The sequence below is a fragment of the Macrotis lagotis genome, chromosome 3 (genome assembly GCF_037893015.1).
Source record: "Macrotis lagotis isolate mMagLag1 chromosome 3, bilby.v1.9.chrom.fasta, whole genome shotgun sequence".
In the NCBI taxonomy this organism is placed as follows: Eukaryota; Metazoa; Chordata; class Mammalia; order Peramelemorphia; family Peramelidae; genus Macrotis; species Macrotis lagotis.
In genome coordinates this window covers 125,980,015-125,995,346 of record NC_133660.1, presented here as the reverse complement: position 1 = coordinate 125,995,346, position 15,332 = coordinate 125,980,015, and the positions used below count along the sequence as shown (strand labels likewise).

The 15,332-nt window shown below is 37.5% G+C and overlaps 1 protein-coding gene across 1 annotated transcript; it reads left to right on the top strand.

The window, feature by feature from the left end:
- Nucleotides 1-997: 997 nt before the first annotated feature.
- Nucleotides 998-2,585, top strand: LOC141516230 (actin, cytoplasmic 2-like). Its single transcript, XM_074227437.1, has one exon. The coding sequence runs from the start codon at nt 998-1,000 to the stop codon at nt 2,120-2,122; it is 1,125 nt and encodes a 374-aa protein (XP_074083538.1). The 3' UTR covers nt 2,123-2,585.
- The last annotated feature ends 12,747 nt before the right edge of the window (nt 2,586-15,332 follow it).

The following is a 15,332-nucleotide window of genomic DNA, read 5'->3' as shown; positions in this document are numbered from 1 at the left end:
TGGAACATGACTTTTTTTTACAGGTTCTTCAAAAATTTTGTTGCAAGTCATAGTGTTGGTGGTTGGACCCTTCACTTTACTGATCATTTAAACTGACTCATCACAGGACATAGCATCTCCGATGGACAGGCAATTCTCAGTGTCTCATCTGGCAAGGTCAATATTCTATTTAATTGGGTAGAAAAGGTCACTTTTTTGAGACTTTTATGTAGAATGAATTCAATCTGCTCCAGAGGCAAGCACATTGTCTGTCTGTCTGTCTCTCTTTCTCTCTCTTTCTGTGTATGTGTGTGTATGTAATGTCCTGTCTCTCTCTCTCTCTCTCTCTCTCTCTCTCTCTCTCTCTATCTCTCTATATATATATATATATATATATATATATATATATATATATATCACATCACTCTTAAAGAATTCTGAATGTCAATTTTGCAAATCAACTTCTCTATTTTTATCTCTTTCAAACTTTCAACTTTTGTTCAAGTCTAACAGGGACACTCCTTCTTATCATTTAATCCCACATAGCAATTCTAGGGTACCAGACTTCTTCTTGGAGTAATTCTGGTCTAAGCTATTATCCAATCTTGATCATGGAATTAGTCCAGTTTTAATTCTACTTAGATGGAGATGTCAAAACCCAAGTTCCCTAGAAGCTGCTCTCTTTATCTCCTGAATTTTTCTGTTCTGTTTAATCTATCTGAAATACATAGATATCTGAGATAATTTGGGTAGTTTCAGGAAATGTATTTTTAACCTGTGTCTTAATTAGACTTCAGGTCTATCCTGAGAAAAGACGACCCGTCCCAGGTCTCTTTAGACATACGGTTGCTTACTCCATGGCTTCCTGAATCCAATTAAATTCTTTGGGCCTGGTCTCACTCAGTGGTAGCCGGCAGCACTGGTAGGCTACTCTGAATGGCCCCACGATCGCCCCTTCCCTCCCCCCCCCCTCTCGATTCTCAGACTTGGACACTGAGCAGTGTCAGATTAAACAAAAATGGTAGAAATTTCTGCTCTTGTGATTAACAATGGTTCTGGAATGTGCAAAGCTGGCTTTACTGAAGATGATGCTCCTCGGGCCGTGTTCCCCTCCATTGTTGGATGCCCAAGACACCAGGGTGTCATGGTGGGAATGGGGCAGAAGGACAGTTATGTTGGTGATGAGGCCCAGAGCAAGAGAGGTATCCTGACTCTGAAATATCCCATTGAGCATGGCATTGTTACCAACTGGGATGACATGGAGAAAATCTGGTATCATACCTTCTACAATGAGCTTCATGTAGCCCCTGAAGAACACCCCGTTCTGCTTACAGAAGCTCTTTTAAATCATAAGGCCAACAGAAAGAAGATGACACAGAACATTTTTGAGACCTTCAACACCCCAGCCATGTATGTTGATATTCAGGCTGTGTTGTCTCTGTATGCCTCTGGTCATACCACTGGTATTGTCATGGACTCTGGTGATGGTGTCATCCACACTGTGCCCATCTATGAGGGTTATGCCCTTACCCATGCCATCCTCCATCTGGATTTGGCTGGCCATGATCTGACAGACTACCTCATGAAGATACTGACAGAAAGAGGGTACAGCTTCACCACCACAGCTGAGAGGGAAATTGTTCATGATATCAAGGAGAAGCTGTGCTATGTTGCCCTGGACTTCGAACAGGAGATGGCCACTGCTGCTTCATCCTCTTCCCTGGAGAAGAGCTATGAGCTGCCTGATGGCCAGGTGATCACCATTGGCAATGAGAGGTTCAGGTGTCCAGAGGCCCTCTTCCAGCCATCCTTCCTGGGTATGGAATCCTGTGGCACTCATGAGACCACTTTCAATTCTATCATGAAATGTGATGTTTATATCCGAAAGGATCTATATGCCAACACAGTATTGTCTGGTGGTACTACTATGTACCCTAGTATTGCTGACAGAATGCAGAAAGAAATCACAGCCCTGGCACCTAGCACAATGAAAATTAAGATCACTGCTCCCCCTGAATGTAAGTATTCAGTCTGGATTGGTGGTTTTATTCTGGCTTCTCTCTCCACCTTCCAGCAGATGTGGATCAGTAAGCAAGAATATGATGAATCTGGCCCATCCATTGTCCATCACAAATGCTTCTAAATGGACTGCTAGCAGATGCGTAGCATTTGCTGCATGAGTATTCACAAAGTAAAAATTTGCCTTGGCAAATATACACCTCATGTTAGCCTCATGAAACTGGAATAAGCCTTCTTTGAAAAGAAACTTGTCCTTGGGGAAGTTTGTATCTGATATTAGACAAATATCAGCACTTTTTAGATTGTTGAACCGTTACTGATTTGACCTCGTATTGAAGTTGACAGTTGTTCCTTTGGTGTACATTTTAGCATACCTTCTACATATCTTTGATCTAAACCCTGATACAGGTCACTTCATTTTGACAGGTAAGGCTAAGAGTTAACTTCTATAGAGAATTGACCTGATAATATGGTAGTATAGTATTTGGCTGGTTGACACTCAACAGCTGTACAGTTTAGTTCTATTAAGCATCAGCTCTGTACAGGGTATCTAAAGGTCAGATTTCCAGCACCTAAAAGAGCTGACTTGCGGAATTTCTGTCCTAAGGCTGGCAAGAGTTACTAAATGTGTGTTATATCTTGCCTTCATCCTAGCAGGAATACATATTGAATCCAAGCCTTAGGAACCAGTTATTTTTTTCTTAACCCACTGTTCCCGCCCCCCCCCCCCCAATGTCATGGGGCTAAGTTACTCAACCTTGAGTTGCAAAAGTTTGCATTTACAACCTGTAAATTTGTGCATCTAGTTAATTTATGTAAGATTTTAAGATTTTTGTACGTTGCATTAATGTTCTCATATTACAGTAGAATACCAAAATTTGTAAGTCATCCTAAGAGTTGAGAATTGTAATGCCCAACACGTCATTGTGTAAAGAAAATAAAAGTGCTGTAAGTAAACTGAAAAAAAAATTCTTTGGGCCTGAGATACTTTTTTAAATTTAAATTTCATTTTTTTCCAATTAATGAAAAACCACCTCTCCCTCTATGCCTCCCTTTCCTCCCCCCCCCCCCCCCCACCAAATGGAAAATAAAGAAAAAACAAAACCCTTATAACAAATATACAGAGCGGAGCCAAACGAATACCCACAATAGCCATGTCCAGATATTTGTGTCTTCTGCATATTTAGGCCATCATCTCTCTAACAGAGGGTAGGTAGCATTCTTCAACACAAGTATTCTGGAATCATTGCATTGATCAGAGATTATAGGTCTTTCAAATTTGTCTTTATTGTTATTGTATAAATTTTTTTCTGCTTCTTTTCACTTTATTGTATGCCAGTTCCTGCAAATCTTCCCAAGCTTCTCAGAAACCATCCCTTTGATCATTTCTTAGGGAACAATAGTATTCTATTACATTCATATACTATAATTTCTTCAGCTACTTGTCTTTAGATGAATAACCCCTAGTTTCCATTTCTTTTTCTCTTCCTTTAATCTCTTTAGTAATTGTATCTCTAGGTCAAATAAGAGGTTTAAATGTGTCCTAACCATATCATCCTGTACCATTCTCGCCATTTGCTTTCCAATACTTCATGGAAGAGATATCCAACATGCAAGAATTATCTCTTCAGACATTTATTCTATTTTGTAGGCACCCTTGTTATTTATATGTTGTCTCCCAAACTTGCTAAATGACCAACCCACTCTTTTCCCCCTCATTTTTATACTGTTGAATTACATTTCTAACTCTGAATATTCCTTTTACATTTGGAAATATTAGACAACCTACTTTTTCCTACCCCATACCTTACTATTGCTCTGGGTAACACCCATAACTTCAGTCCTCGGGGTTTTCTAAAATTTTCAATCATTCAGCATTACTGAGAGAACATCTGTGTTTGAAAAAAACATGAACTTTTGCACCAAAGAGTAACAGGGTCAGTAAAAGCATTGCACTTCTGCCCTCATATTAACTATTCTATTCCCTACCTTATGGTCAATTCTGGGTCCAGTCCATGTCCAGAAATGCATGAACTGGGTCAGTCAACAAGAATTTGGCATATATTACTATCTGCCAAACATTGCCAAAAACCAGTTTTTCCTTATAAAGCTCACATTCTTTCCTTTTAAAAAATATTTTCAGTCTGAATTTAAATACTAAATAAATTGAACTTTTCCACATATAAAATAAAACAGAAATAAAGAGGATTGGACATTAAACTGTGAATGTCTCTGGTGAGCAACCTGCTTTTCAAAGGGAATGAAAGACTGGTATTGGTCAATGATGGCCTAGAAATCATGAGAAGGAACAAACATGTATTCAAGAAGCATTACTCAGGCAAGACTAGTTTTCTTTCCTGCCTGGCTGGTTTGGATGAGATGTCATAAGCCTCTGGGTAGGGAGGACCCAATGGGTGGGGAGAAGACAACCTCTAAGACAGTGGCAAACACCTTTGACAGGAATCCATCACCATCTAAGATGTCTTGATTGTAGAGTGTGATTGGATAGCCACTATTTCTTTAGATTGTGTTGTCCCTCTCTAGATTTTCATACGTGTAGGTAAAAGGGCTCTCCAGTTACTGTGCAAGCATTCAAAGAAATAAATCTGCATATCTGGGCAATCTTTATTTCACTCAACAGAAAATGCAAAAATACAAAGGTTTCACAATAATTAATATTCTTGGGCTGTGAGATCTTGATGTCTCTTTGAGACAATCTTATTGAAAGAGAGTCATTCAAGTTATTTTTTGTGTAACCAAGTCAATTTACTCATTCGTTTATTCCTTTATTTAATTTTTTTGTAATCAACAATTGCTAAGCACAGTCGAGGTTTATATCTTCTGTATCTTTCAGTAAATTGTATAATAAAAATTATGATCTATAAAAAAACTTAAAAAATCTCACTACTACCCTCTCACAAGAATATCTTTGATACATGTGTATATCACTCTCATAAAATCTCATGAAGATGAAGAAGTTGGTCTTTGGGTTGATAATGATTGATTGGGGGGGTTGTGATTTCATTGTAATGAATTTAATTGTAATACCCTATTTTTTTGTTATCTTTCTCTCTCATTAAACATTTTGTAAAACAATCCTTTATATCTCTGTAATTTGTTTTTCCAGCATGCAGATTTATAGTCAGTATAGCATTGATACCTTGAAGAGAAAGGAATAAGTTTTATGGGATGACTTTCAGGGCCCAGATCAATAGTAGTTGAGGTAATGACTCATCTGGCAGTCCTGTCTTATCTTTGAATTGAACTGATCTTAGAGGGATGGGTAGAAACCAAACTAAGAATTTGACCCCCAAGATGTTGTGGGTAGATGATTTGTATGTTAGTTCTCACTATATTTTTGAAGTAAATGTCCCTTTGTGTTTTCAATTTGGGAACTTGATTTGGTCCAGTCATGCTCTTTGACTTTAGGGATTTAGGTTTTAGTCCTTTAATTTGCAATGTGCTTCTCTCACACAAGAAATACATTCCAGAAGGTTTGGTGTTTTTTTTAAAAGCCTAGCCCAATCCAGTCCATATTCATTTAATCCTAACATTTCCCCTTAGGGTACATAAATGATGTAGGTGGCGTACAAATGATATTTCCTTGCTGAATATGTCTGTGTCTTCCAATGGCAGCTGCCACTTCTTATCTAATTCAGTCACAATTGCATGCAATTTGTCAGTGACCACCACTGCATTTGAACTGAACGCCAACTCCAGAGATATTTTTGGAGGTCCATTATTTGAGCTATATCTCTATATGACCCACCATCATTTTTGGGGGGAGGAACAATACATACTTTTTTCTAACTTATGACCCAGAGCATCAGCTCTTGGCTATCAGATCTTGGGAATGACCTTAAATGGCCATTTTTTCTTTAGACTGTGTGCCCCCATTTAGATTTTTCATACATATAGGTAAAGGGTTCTCTGTTTCTGTGCAAGCTTTCAAAGAAACTGATGTGCATATCTGGGCAATTTTAATTTCACTCAAAAGAAAATGCAAAGAAACACAAATGATTTACAATAGCTAATTAAAAAAAGTTCTTAAATTCCTAGAAATTCAAGGAAATTTCAAATTGCATATTCAGCTAATACTAAGCCCTCATGAAAGGGTCCCATTCAAAGGAATGTAGGCCATCATGTCACTGCTCTCCTAAGCACTTAGTCCATATCTCATCTATTTTCTAATATCCCTGGAGAATGCTTTTTGGAAAATTGATGTCACTAGCTGATCCTGGTTCTGTCAACTCACAGCTAAGTATTCTTGTAAGAGTTTGTCATCTCCCCAATAGTCCCAGCCAGAAAATGAAATAGGATAAATGCTATTCTCGTTGAGGTAACGCAAAATGATAACTCACAGTCTACATAGTTCTATTCAGATTTTTTTTTCTATTAGGAACACCCTAAACCAAAGATTTAGTATCAGGCTCTCTTAGCCCAGGATACCACATAGGATCTTCCTGGATGTCAGTCTAATAGAGAAAATTGGCCATCACAAGGTCTGTATCTTGGAGAGAGCTGGGACAGGGCCTCATTCTGTACAAAGGAGATTCCCAAGTGGCTGATTACTCAGGCCTTTCTGATAGGGTATTTAAAGAAGCTAGATAAGAAGGAAAGGAGCTGGCACATTTCAGTCTCCTTAAATATAAAAGATCTATTCTTGGGGAATGAAAAAGCATGTGGTAGAAATCATTCCAGTGGGTGCTGGGAAAGACTGGCTGAGGCTCTGTCCTTGTGATGGCCTTGTGATGATGAGAGGATTCTGTTGGTCAAGCACCACAGACCTTTAAGGCACTGAGATATTTGTGAAAAGCACTTATGTAATGCCTGCCAAATAATAGATGCTGTATAAAAGCTATTTATTAATAATAATAATAATAATAATTATTATTATTCCTTATCAAACTGTCAAAGGATGAGCATATGAAGTATGGTCACAAAGAGATGAGACAAAGCTCTATCCCATCTTTCCAAATGTGGGGACTATGGGTACAAAATATTGGCATCTGGGTGGCACAGGGGATGGAGCTGCATGACCCTGGACAAGTCACTTACCTTAATTCCTCTCATCCAAGGGCATTTCCAGTCATCCTGACTCATACCTGGTGGCTCTGGAGGAGAGAGTGAGACTGGTGACTTAGCACAGCGCCCCCTCACTCAAATCCAGTTCATGCATGTCATAACATCACCTCCCTGATGTCATGTTCTTCTTTGAGAACGAAGGACAAGCAATAAAACAATATACTTTCTTACTCAGCTGATGTTTTTGCTGAGTTTGCTCAGTTTTGTTGAGCTGTTCCCCCCCCCTTTCTTTTTAAATTCATAGTCCTAGAAGATAACTTTCTAGGTAAGGGAGGAAGGAAGGATCTATATGGAAATGAAGGAAATATAAAAATAAAATTTATCCCTTTTTGAAAAAAAATTGTGAGTTCATGACACCAGACATAATGACCCTGGGAAACTGGAAAATATCTGATTTTCTTAGGCAACAGTACTACAAATGAGAAATGAAATTTCTTACCTTGTTTCTCAACTTCATAAATGTCACTTTTTCAGTAAGACATAGTTCAAGAGAATTTGGTATCCACATCTACCTAATATGACATATATAACAGAAAGATAAAAATCTATATTTTAAAATTGTTGTTGTTCTTCAGTTGTTTCAGTTGTGTCCAACTTTTGTGACCCCTTTGGGATTTTTTGGTACATACTAGAAATGGCAAACCACTTGCCATTTCCTTCTCCAGTTCATTTTACAGATGAAGAAACCAGGGTAAACAGTGTCAACTGACTTGACCAGGGTCACAAAACAAAGATTTGAACTCAGGTCTTCCTGACTCCAAGTCCTGGCATTCTATTTTCTGTGTCATTCAGCTATCTTATTTAAAATTTTTTAAAATTATGTTTTCCTAAAAAATGACTTATTGGAGGGGGCGGCTAGGTGGCGTAGTGGATAAAGCACCGGCCTTGGAGTCAGGAGTATCTGGGTTCAAATCTGGTCTCAGATACTTAATAATTACCTAGCTGTGTGGCCTTGGGCAAGCCACTTAACCCCATTTGCCCTGCAAAAACCAAAAAAAAAAAAAAAAAAAAGACTTCTTGGGGCAGCTAGGTGGTGCAGTGGACAGAGCAATGAACCTGAGTCAGGAGGACCTGAGTTCAAATTCAGACTCAGACACTTAATCCAGCCTCAATTCAAGTTCAAATCCAGCTTCAGACACACAGCTGTGTGACCTTTGGCAAGTAACTTAGTCCTATTGCCTTGCAAAAACAACAAAAAATGACTTCGTTGTAGCCCAAAGCCTTGCATATGAAATGAAAATAAAACTTCACAGAATAGAATTTAAAAATTGGGAGGGATCTCAGTGGCTGCATAATCAAATTCACACTTGAATAAAATTCCCCTCAACAATATACTCAACAATCTACCAGACTTCGATTGAAGACTTCCATTGAGTGAGAATCTATTACCTCCCCAGGCAACAGGTTCCATTTTTCAATGGTTCTCATTTTTTAGGAGTTATAGAAAAGTATTTTCTAAAATTTCCTTTCTGCAATTTCTATACATTGTTATAGCAGTATATTATATTATCTATTAAATTTATTTTACATAATCTTATATTAAGTATTGTTGATCCTCCTACATCTCTAGCCTCCATTCTGGTTCTCCCCTTCTGCAGCCATCACTTTGGGTCATACGCTCATTATCTCTCACCAGGATTATTGCAATCAGCTCCAAATTGGGCTTCCCATCACTCTCCTCTCCCATCCATCCTGCTCACAGCTGTCAAAATTCTGAGCCCGGATCTGACCACATCACGCTACTGCCCAAGAAGCCTCTTGGTAGCCTTTAGAATAAAGTACTAATGCCTCTGTTTGACACTGAAAGCATCTCAGAGTCTGGCTCCAAGTTATCTTTCCCAGACTGATGACATGGTACTCTCTTTCCCACCCTCTTCATTGCAGCCCAACTGGCTTGCTTGCTGCTCTCTCTCCTCTCCATGCCCTCATCCAGCCTGCCCTTCTTGTCTGGAGAATACACTCTCTCTTCACCTCTGCCTCACAGAAGTCCCCGTTCACTTCAGGTATTCCTCTCGACAGGAAACCTGTCCTGGTTCTCAGTCTGATCTCTCTCATCTTCCAGTTACTGGGATCCCTTGCTCTACATTGCACTTGTTTATAGTTTAAATTTAATTATCCATGTTTGTACAGTTTCTTCCTATAGAATGTAATAATAATGACTAAAATTTATAGAGCACTTCTATACACTTTATACATGTGGCTCTTATAAACTCTAGATTTGCTCTCCCAGCCACAATTCTGATGGTATTGATGGATCAGATTCCCTAAACTCAGCTACAGGGTTCTAGGGGTATCTAGGAGAGGCTGAAGTGTTTTTATAATACTTAAAATAAAAAAATACTTATTATTATAATACTTAAAAATACTTTTATAATACTTCAATGTGGGAATTTATTTTGCTTGACTATACATTTGTATTATTTTTTTCATCGGGGAAGTGGAAGGGAGAAAGTAAATGCTTGTTAACTGAAAATGTGTTTTTTTAAAAATAGTGTTACTGGTTATTTTTATATTCCCTCCCCCAATATCAATTGTCAGTGATTAAAACTCCAATCAATATCATCCAGCAAATTGATAAGTCAACTTTTACATAGTAAGAACTAAAGTATAATAATGGTGATGATGATGATGATGATGATATTAATAATTTTAAAATCCTTCTGAACTGGGGAGGGTGGACTTCTACTTACAGTGTCTGCTATAAACATTCACCCCAGCAATTTCAATTCTAGGTAGGGCACCAGACAGGTAGTTCCCTTACTCTAAAATCCTGCATCTTGTCTCATGGTGGTTTCCCTGCTGGACTGGATCCTGCAGGTCATTTCTCAGGCTTGGCTGCTGGCAGATTCTGGGACTAGCTTTCCCTTTCCTGTCCTGTTGGATTCCCCTTCTGTCCTTTTGAACCTATAAAGTCATAATAGAGCTCATTCATATCCAAAGCTCATTCACTCAGGAACAGAAAGGACCTACACAAAATGATATAGAAATAGACCTCATGTGTTCAACCCAGTAGTCCAGGTTAAGAAATGAAGACCTAAGGCATCTTTCCCCACCTATAGCTTAAGCTCATTTTCTTTCTATTGCCAGCAGTAAAGAGAAAGCTCAATTTGGTCAACTGGTGTATTTTGTAGGTACACTTCATTCTGACTCAGTACTGAAGTTTCTGGCTGCTCTCTCTCTTTTTTTAAATGTATTTTTATTTATTTTGTTAAATATTTCCCAATTAAATATGTAAAGCATAATTGTACATAAAGCATAATTGTACAAATTTACCAGATTGTTTGTTGCCATGGGGAAAAGGAGGGAAGAGAGGGGATGATGGCAGAAAAATTGTAGAACTCATCAATTTGCAAATGGATAAATGCTGTAAATAATCTTTACATGTAATTGGAAAAATAAAATTATAAAATAAATATTTCCCAATTACATTTAAAATTTTAATATATTTTTTTTAAATTTCAAGTTCCAAATTCTCTTCCTTCTCCATTAGACTAGAAGCTCCTTGAGAGTGAGGATGGTTTCTTTTTTCTATCCTCAGTGCTTAGCACAATGTCTGTCCTATAGGAAGTGCTTAAGAAATGTTTATTGATTCAGACAAAAGACTGGATGGGGAGGGAAGAGTCCTCTTGGCTTTTGTACTCACTACAAAAGGTTCTTGAGGTAGTGGGTTGGGGGAGTCCCTGCTATGGGAGGAAAGGGAAGAATAAAAAAATGACTCTTCAGATAACATACACAAATGTAGAATGGGTCATGATGCATGACAGTAGTTTACAAAAACAGACTTTGAAATTTGGCCAAGTTGTAAAATATGAAATTAAACAATCAAGATAGAAGTATTGTATTCAACATTGCCCTGATAGTTAATGTATTGTATCATTTACTTTTCAGTGCTTTGAGAACCTGTCACAGAAAAAGAATGCTGATTACAATCCTTCCTCCCTTTTTCAAAGGGGTCCTGGTAAGGATTAATGATATGTTTCTAAAGCACTCTACTTTTCCTTTGGGGAAATATGTTATGAAAATGTACAGTACTATTATATATAATATATAATATCATAGGCTGGGAGCTTCAAAGCGATTTGCTACGTGTTCTCTATTTTCAAAAGAGCCAATAGCCCTACAGTTGTTGAATCTAATTACTGAAATCTCTATCATTCCTCTGAGCCATGGAGAATTCAGCATCAGCATGAATCTAATTAAGAGGAGGGACTTCACACCCTTAAACTAATTACAGTCAGCAAGACCAATAACTGATTAGGAATGCTGCTTCCAGATTAGATTATCTATGAACCAAAAACAGATCCCTTGAATCAAAACAATAGAGCTTCCAGCAGGCATAAGGAATAGTTGGTTTGAGAACTGGGAAAACATACAACTTAAATTCTAAATGAAAATGAATGAAATTAGTCTAGTTCAATTACCTAATCAATACACATCTCTTAGACAGGAACTGCAGATGGAGAATGAACGGACTAGGCCTGGAATTGAATAGAAAGAAAAAAAATCAGACTTGGTTGTATTTGGGAACCTGTACAGTGCTTCCATTGTTGCTCAATCATTTCAATTATTTCTGAATCTTTATGACCCTCTTTGGGGTTTTCGTGCAAAGATACTAGAGTAGTTTGCCATTTCCTTCTCTGGTTCGTTTTACAGAGGAGGAAACTGAGGCAGAGTTAAGTGAGTTGCTCAGGGTCACACAGGGTTTTAATTGAATTTTGTGTTATTTTCAAGTCATAGTCTCTCCAGCCTCAGATATTTGACACTTACTAATTGGGTGACACTGGGCAAGTCACTGAACCCCAATTGCCATATAATAAAAAAAATTTCATTTAAAAACTTTATTTCTATTTCTGGTTAGTTGGCTGAAACTTATCTCTGTAAATCCTGAGCTCAGGATGTATAGACTGGACTCCAAAAAGTCCATACCGCTTCTTGAGTGTTCTGATTTTGGCTCAGACTCCACTTTCTTCTAACAAATACAATAATGGCAAATTTTTTTAGGTTTTTTGCAAGGCAATGGGGTTAAGTGGCATACCCAAGGCCACATAGTTAGGTAATCATGAAGTGTCTGAGACCAAATTTGAACTCAGGTACTCCTGACTCCAGGGCCGGTGCTCTATATACACTGTGCCACCTAGCTGCCCTAACAAATACAATATCTGAGAAACTAGCAAAGATGATTGAAACCAAGGGAAAGGAGCAGCAGAAGAAACAGAAATGTTCAGAAAACATTTTAAAAGTTCAGAATGCCAGATTTGAACTCATGAATCTAAGTCCTCCTGGTTCCATGCCTGGCCCTCTATCCACCTTGCTACCTAGCTACAATGTTTCAGTGACACCAAATTGCTCACTTCTGCAAAAGTACAATTCTTTGCTACTAGTATTCCTCCAAATGTGGCCCAGCCATAGTACACTATGACCTTAGAGGAATGCAAAATTAGAACTAAACCAAGAAAGTAAATGGAAAGACTCAAAGAGAATCTGTGTAGGTTGAAGTATGCTTGGTATAAAAGACATTGAATTTCTCTTGTCTGATAAGATAGATCAAATATTGAGGAAGAAAGATAATTCATAGGTATTTGGATCACCAGGAGACAAAGAGAGAAGGCAGAAGAGCTCTGGTCTTCCTGTTAAGAAAACCTGGGTTTAGATTCTGCCTTTGATGGCTCCTACTTCGTAGTGTTATGAGCATCAAATACAATAATATATGTAAAAAGCTTTGCAATATAGCAAATTTAGAAATGTTAGTTTTCATTCTTATTCTATTTATTATTACTATACTTTCTAGTGGTAGAAAGGTTGAAACCTGAATTGGTAAGGGGTAGAATTTACTTGGATGAGATCAAGTAACAAAGTAGTAGTCTAGGTACCCAGACTTGGCTACAACTGCATTCAATAGAGGGTCTTAGCTTGAGATTTCTGATTAGCATGGAAATCTTTGCAAGAAAATGGTTTCTTTAGTTATGTATGGTTCATGTAAAGAACTGCAAATAGGGTAAGGGATAGAAGGAAAAAGGAGAAAGGTAGGGACTGGATGAAGCTTGCAGAATAATCACAATAAGGAATGCTTATGCTTGCTTATAATGGAGACCCAAACTATAATGTAATTTTTAAATTATTTTATATTTTTAATTTTAATGATTTTCTTTAACTGTAAATTATTTAAGCAAGAAAGATTTCTTCTTAACCTAATTTTTCCTCTCAAGCCTTTTGTTTCTTTTTATTTTTCAGTTAACAGGCATTTATTTTCTCTTCTGCCAGTCTTGATTGGAAAAAAATACCCTAGTAACTAGTATGGTTAAGCAAAACAAGTCCCCATATTGTGCAGGTCCCAAAATGGATGTTTTGAGTCATATGGATCATATGGAAAAGACCTTAGACTTCATTTGTTCCAACTATTCATTTGACAGAGGGGGAAACTGAGACCCAGAGTAGGAAAGTGGCATAACCTTTATTCAAACCAAAGCCTTCCAATTCTAAATTCAGACTCATTCCATTGTATTTTTATCCTGGTGGAGTAGCCTTGGGACTACTGACTCATAGAAGGTATTATGATTGGGGCCATTGAAGTCACTGAATTTTCAGTCCTTAGCTACTGAACTTTTAAAATCTTTTCTGAATATTTCTGTTTCTTCTGTTGCTCCTTTCCCTTGGTTTCAATCATCTTTGCTAGTTTCTCAGATATTTATTTGTTAGAAGAAACTGGGGTCTGAGCCAAAATCAGAACACTCAAGAAGAGGTATGGACCTTTTGGAGCCCAGTCTATACATCCTGAGATCAGGATTTACAGAGATAAATCTTGGCCAACTAACCAGAAATAGAAATAAAGCTTTTAAATGAAAATTTGTTTTCTTTTATTATAAGGCAATTGGGGTTCAATGACTTGCTCAGGGTCACCCAGTTAGTAAGGGTCAAGTATCTGAGACTGGAGAGAGTGTGTGTGACTTGAAAAATAACATAAAATGCAATTAAACTCAAACAAACCAGAATTTTAGAGCTAAAAAAGAAGCATTGAGATGATAAACTAGTCCAATTTTCCCATTTTATTGACGAGGAAACTAAGACCCATAATTCAACTCCAATCATTATTAAGCACCAACTATATGCAAAAGACTACATTAGGAGGTAGAGATAAGATGAAAAATTATAACCCCTACCCTCAAGGAGATTGGAACTTAATATTGGAAGATATTTTAGAGATCAGAGGGAGTAACTTGTTCAGTGCCACTCTGATTGAAGCCCACATCTGAAGCTGGATCTGAATTCAAGTCTTCTGACTCCAAGTAGAGATTTCTATCCATTGCACTTCCAGCTGCCGCTAGTTTTCCTGGTGCACCTCCTCCATGTAGTTGTCATTTTCTTTCCTAAGGTGAGACTCTGAGAACTGGACACAATAATCTAGGTCTTAGGTGTGTTTTAAGTGGAGTACTTATCTCTCCCAATTTATGCACTATGTTTCTATTAAAGTGACCTAATACTTATCCACTGAAACACCAAATCTTTTAGATAGGTGGACTGTTATCTAACCAAGTGTCCCATGAATTAATCCTGGACTTGTGTGGAGGACTTTTATTTATGAACCTTTTATATTTATTCACAATAGATTTCAAATTGTTCAATTTTAATTTTTCTAGATTCTTATCAACATTTTGAGTTCTGATTCTGTTCATCCACCCCTGCCAACTTTCTTTCCTCTTCAAATTGACTCCATATACCCTCTTTAAGTCATTCACCCCTAAGGGCACCAGTATACATACTAAAAGTACAGTGGAATGAATGAACCTTGGATTAAGAGTTGAAAGACCTTGGCTAGAATATTGGAAATGCCACTGACTAGCTCTATGGTTTAAGACAAGAAGCTCAGTTTCCTCATCTGCTAAATGAGTAATTTGAATAAATGAAGTCTAAGTTCCCTTTCAAAAGTTTATGATTGAGGGTTGGGGGGGCAGCTAGGTGACACAGTGAATGGAGCACTGGCCCTGGACTCAGGAGGACCTGAGTTCAAATCCAGCCTCAGCTACTTAATAATTACCTGGCTGTGTGACTCATTGCCTTAAATAAATAAAAATTTTAAAAATTAATTACAAAAAGTTTATGACCCTACAACTACAAGTTTATTGCTATACAATAGCATGCATAGTTGACATGACCAAGAAGGAAATTCCAAAAGATTTAATTTCTTCTCTTTTTCATTTTCAAATGTTTTCTTAGTGTAATTTTCATTTTTACATCACTATCCCTTCTTAATG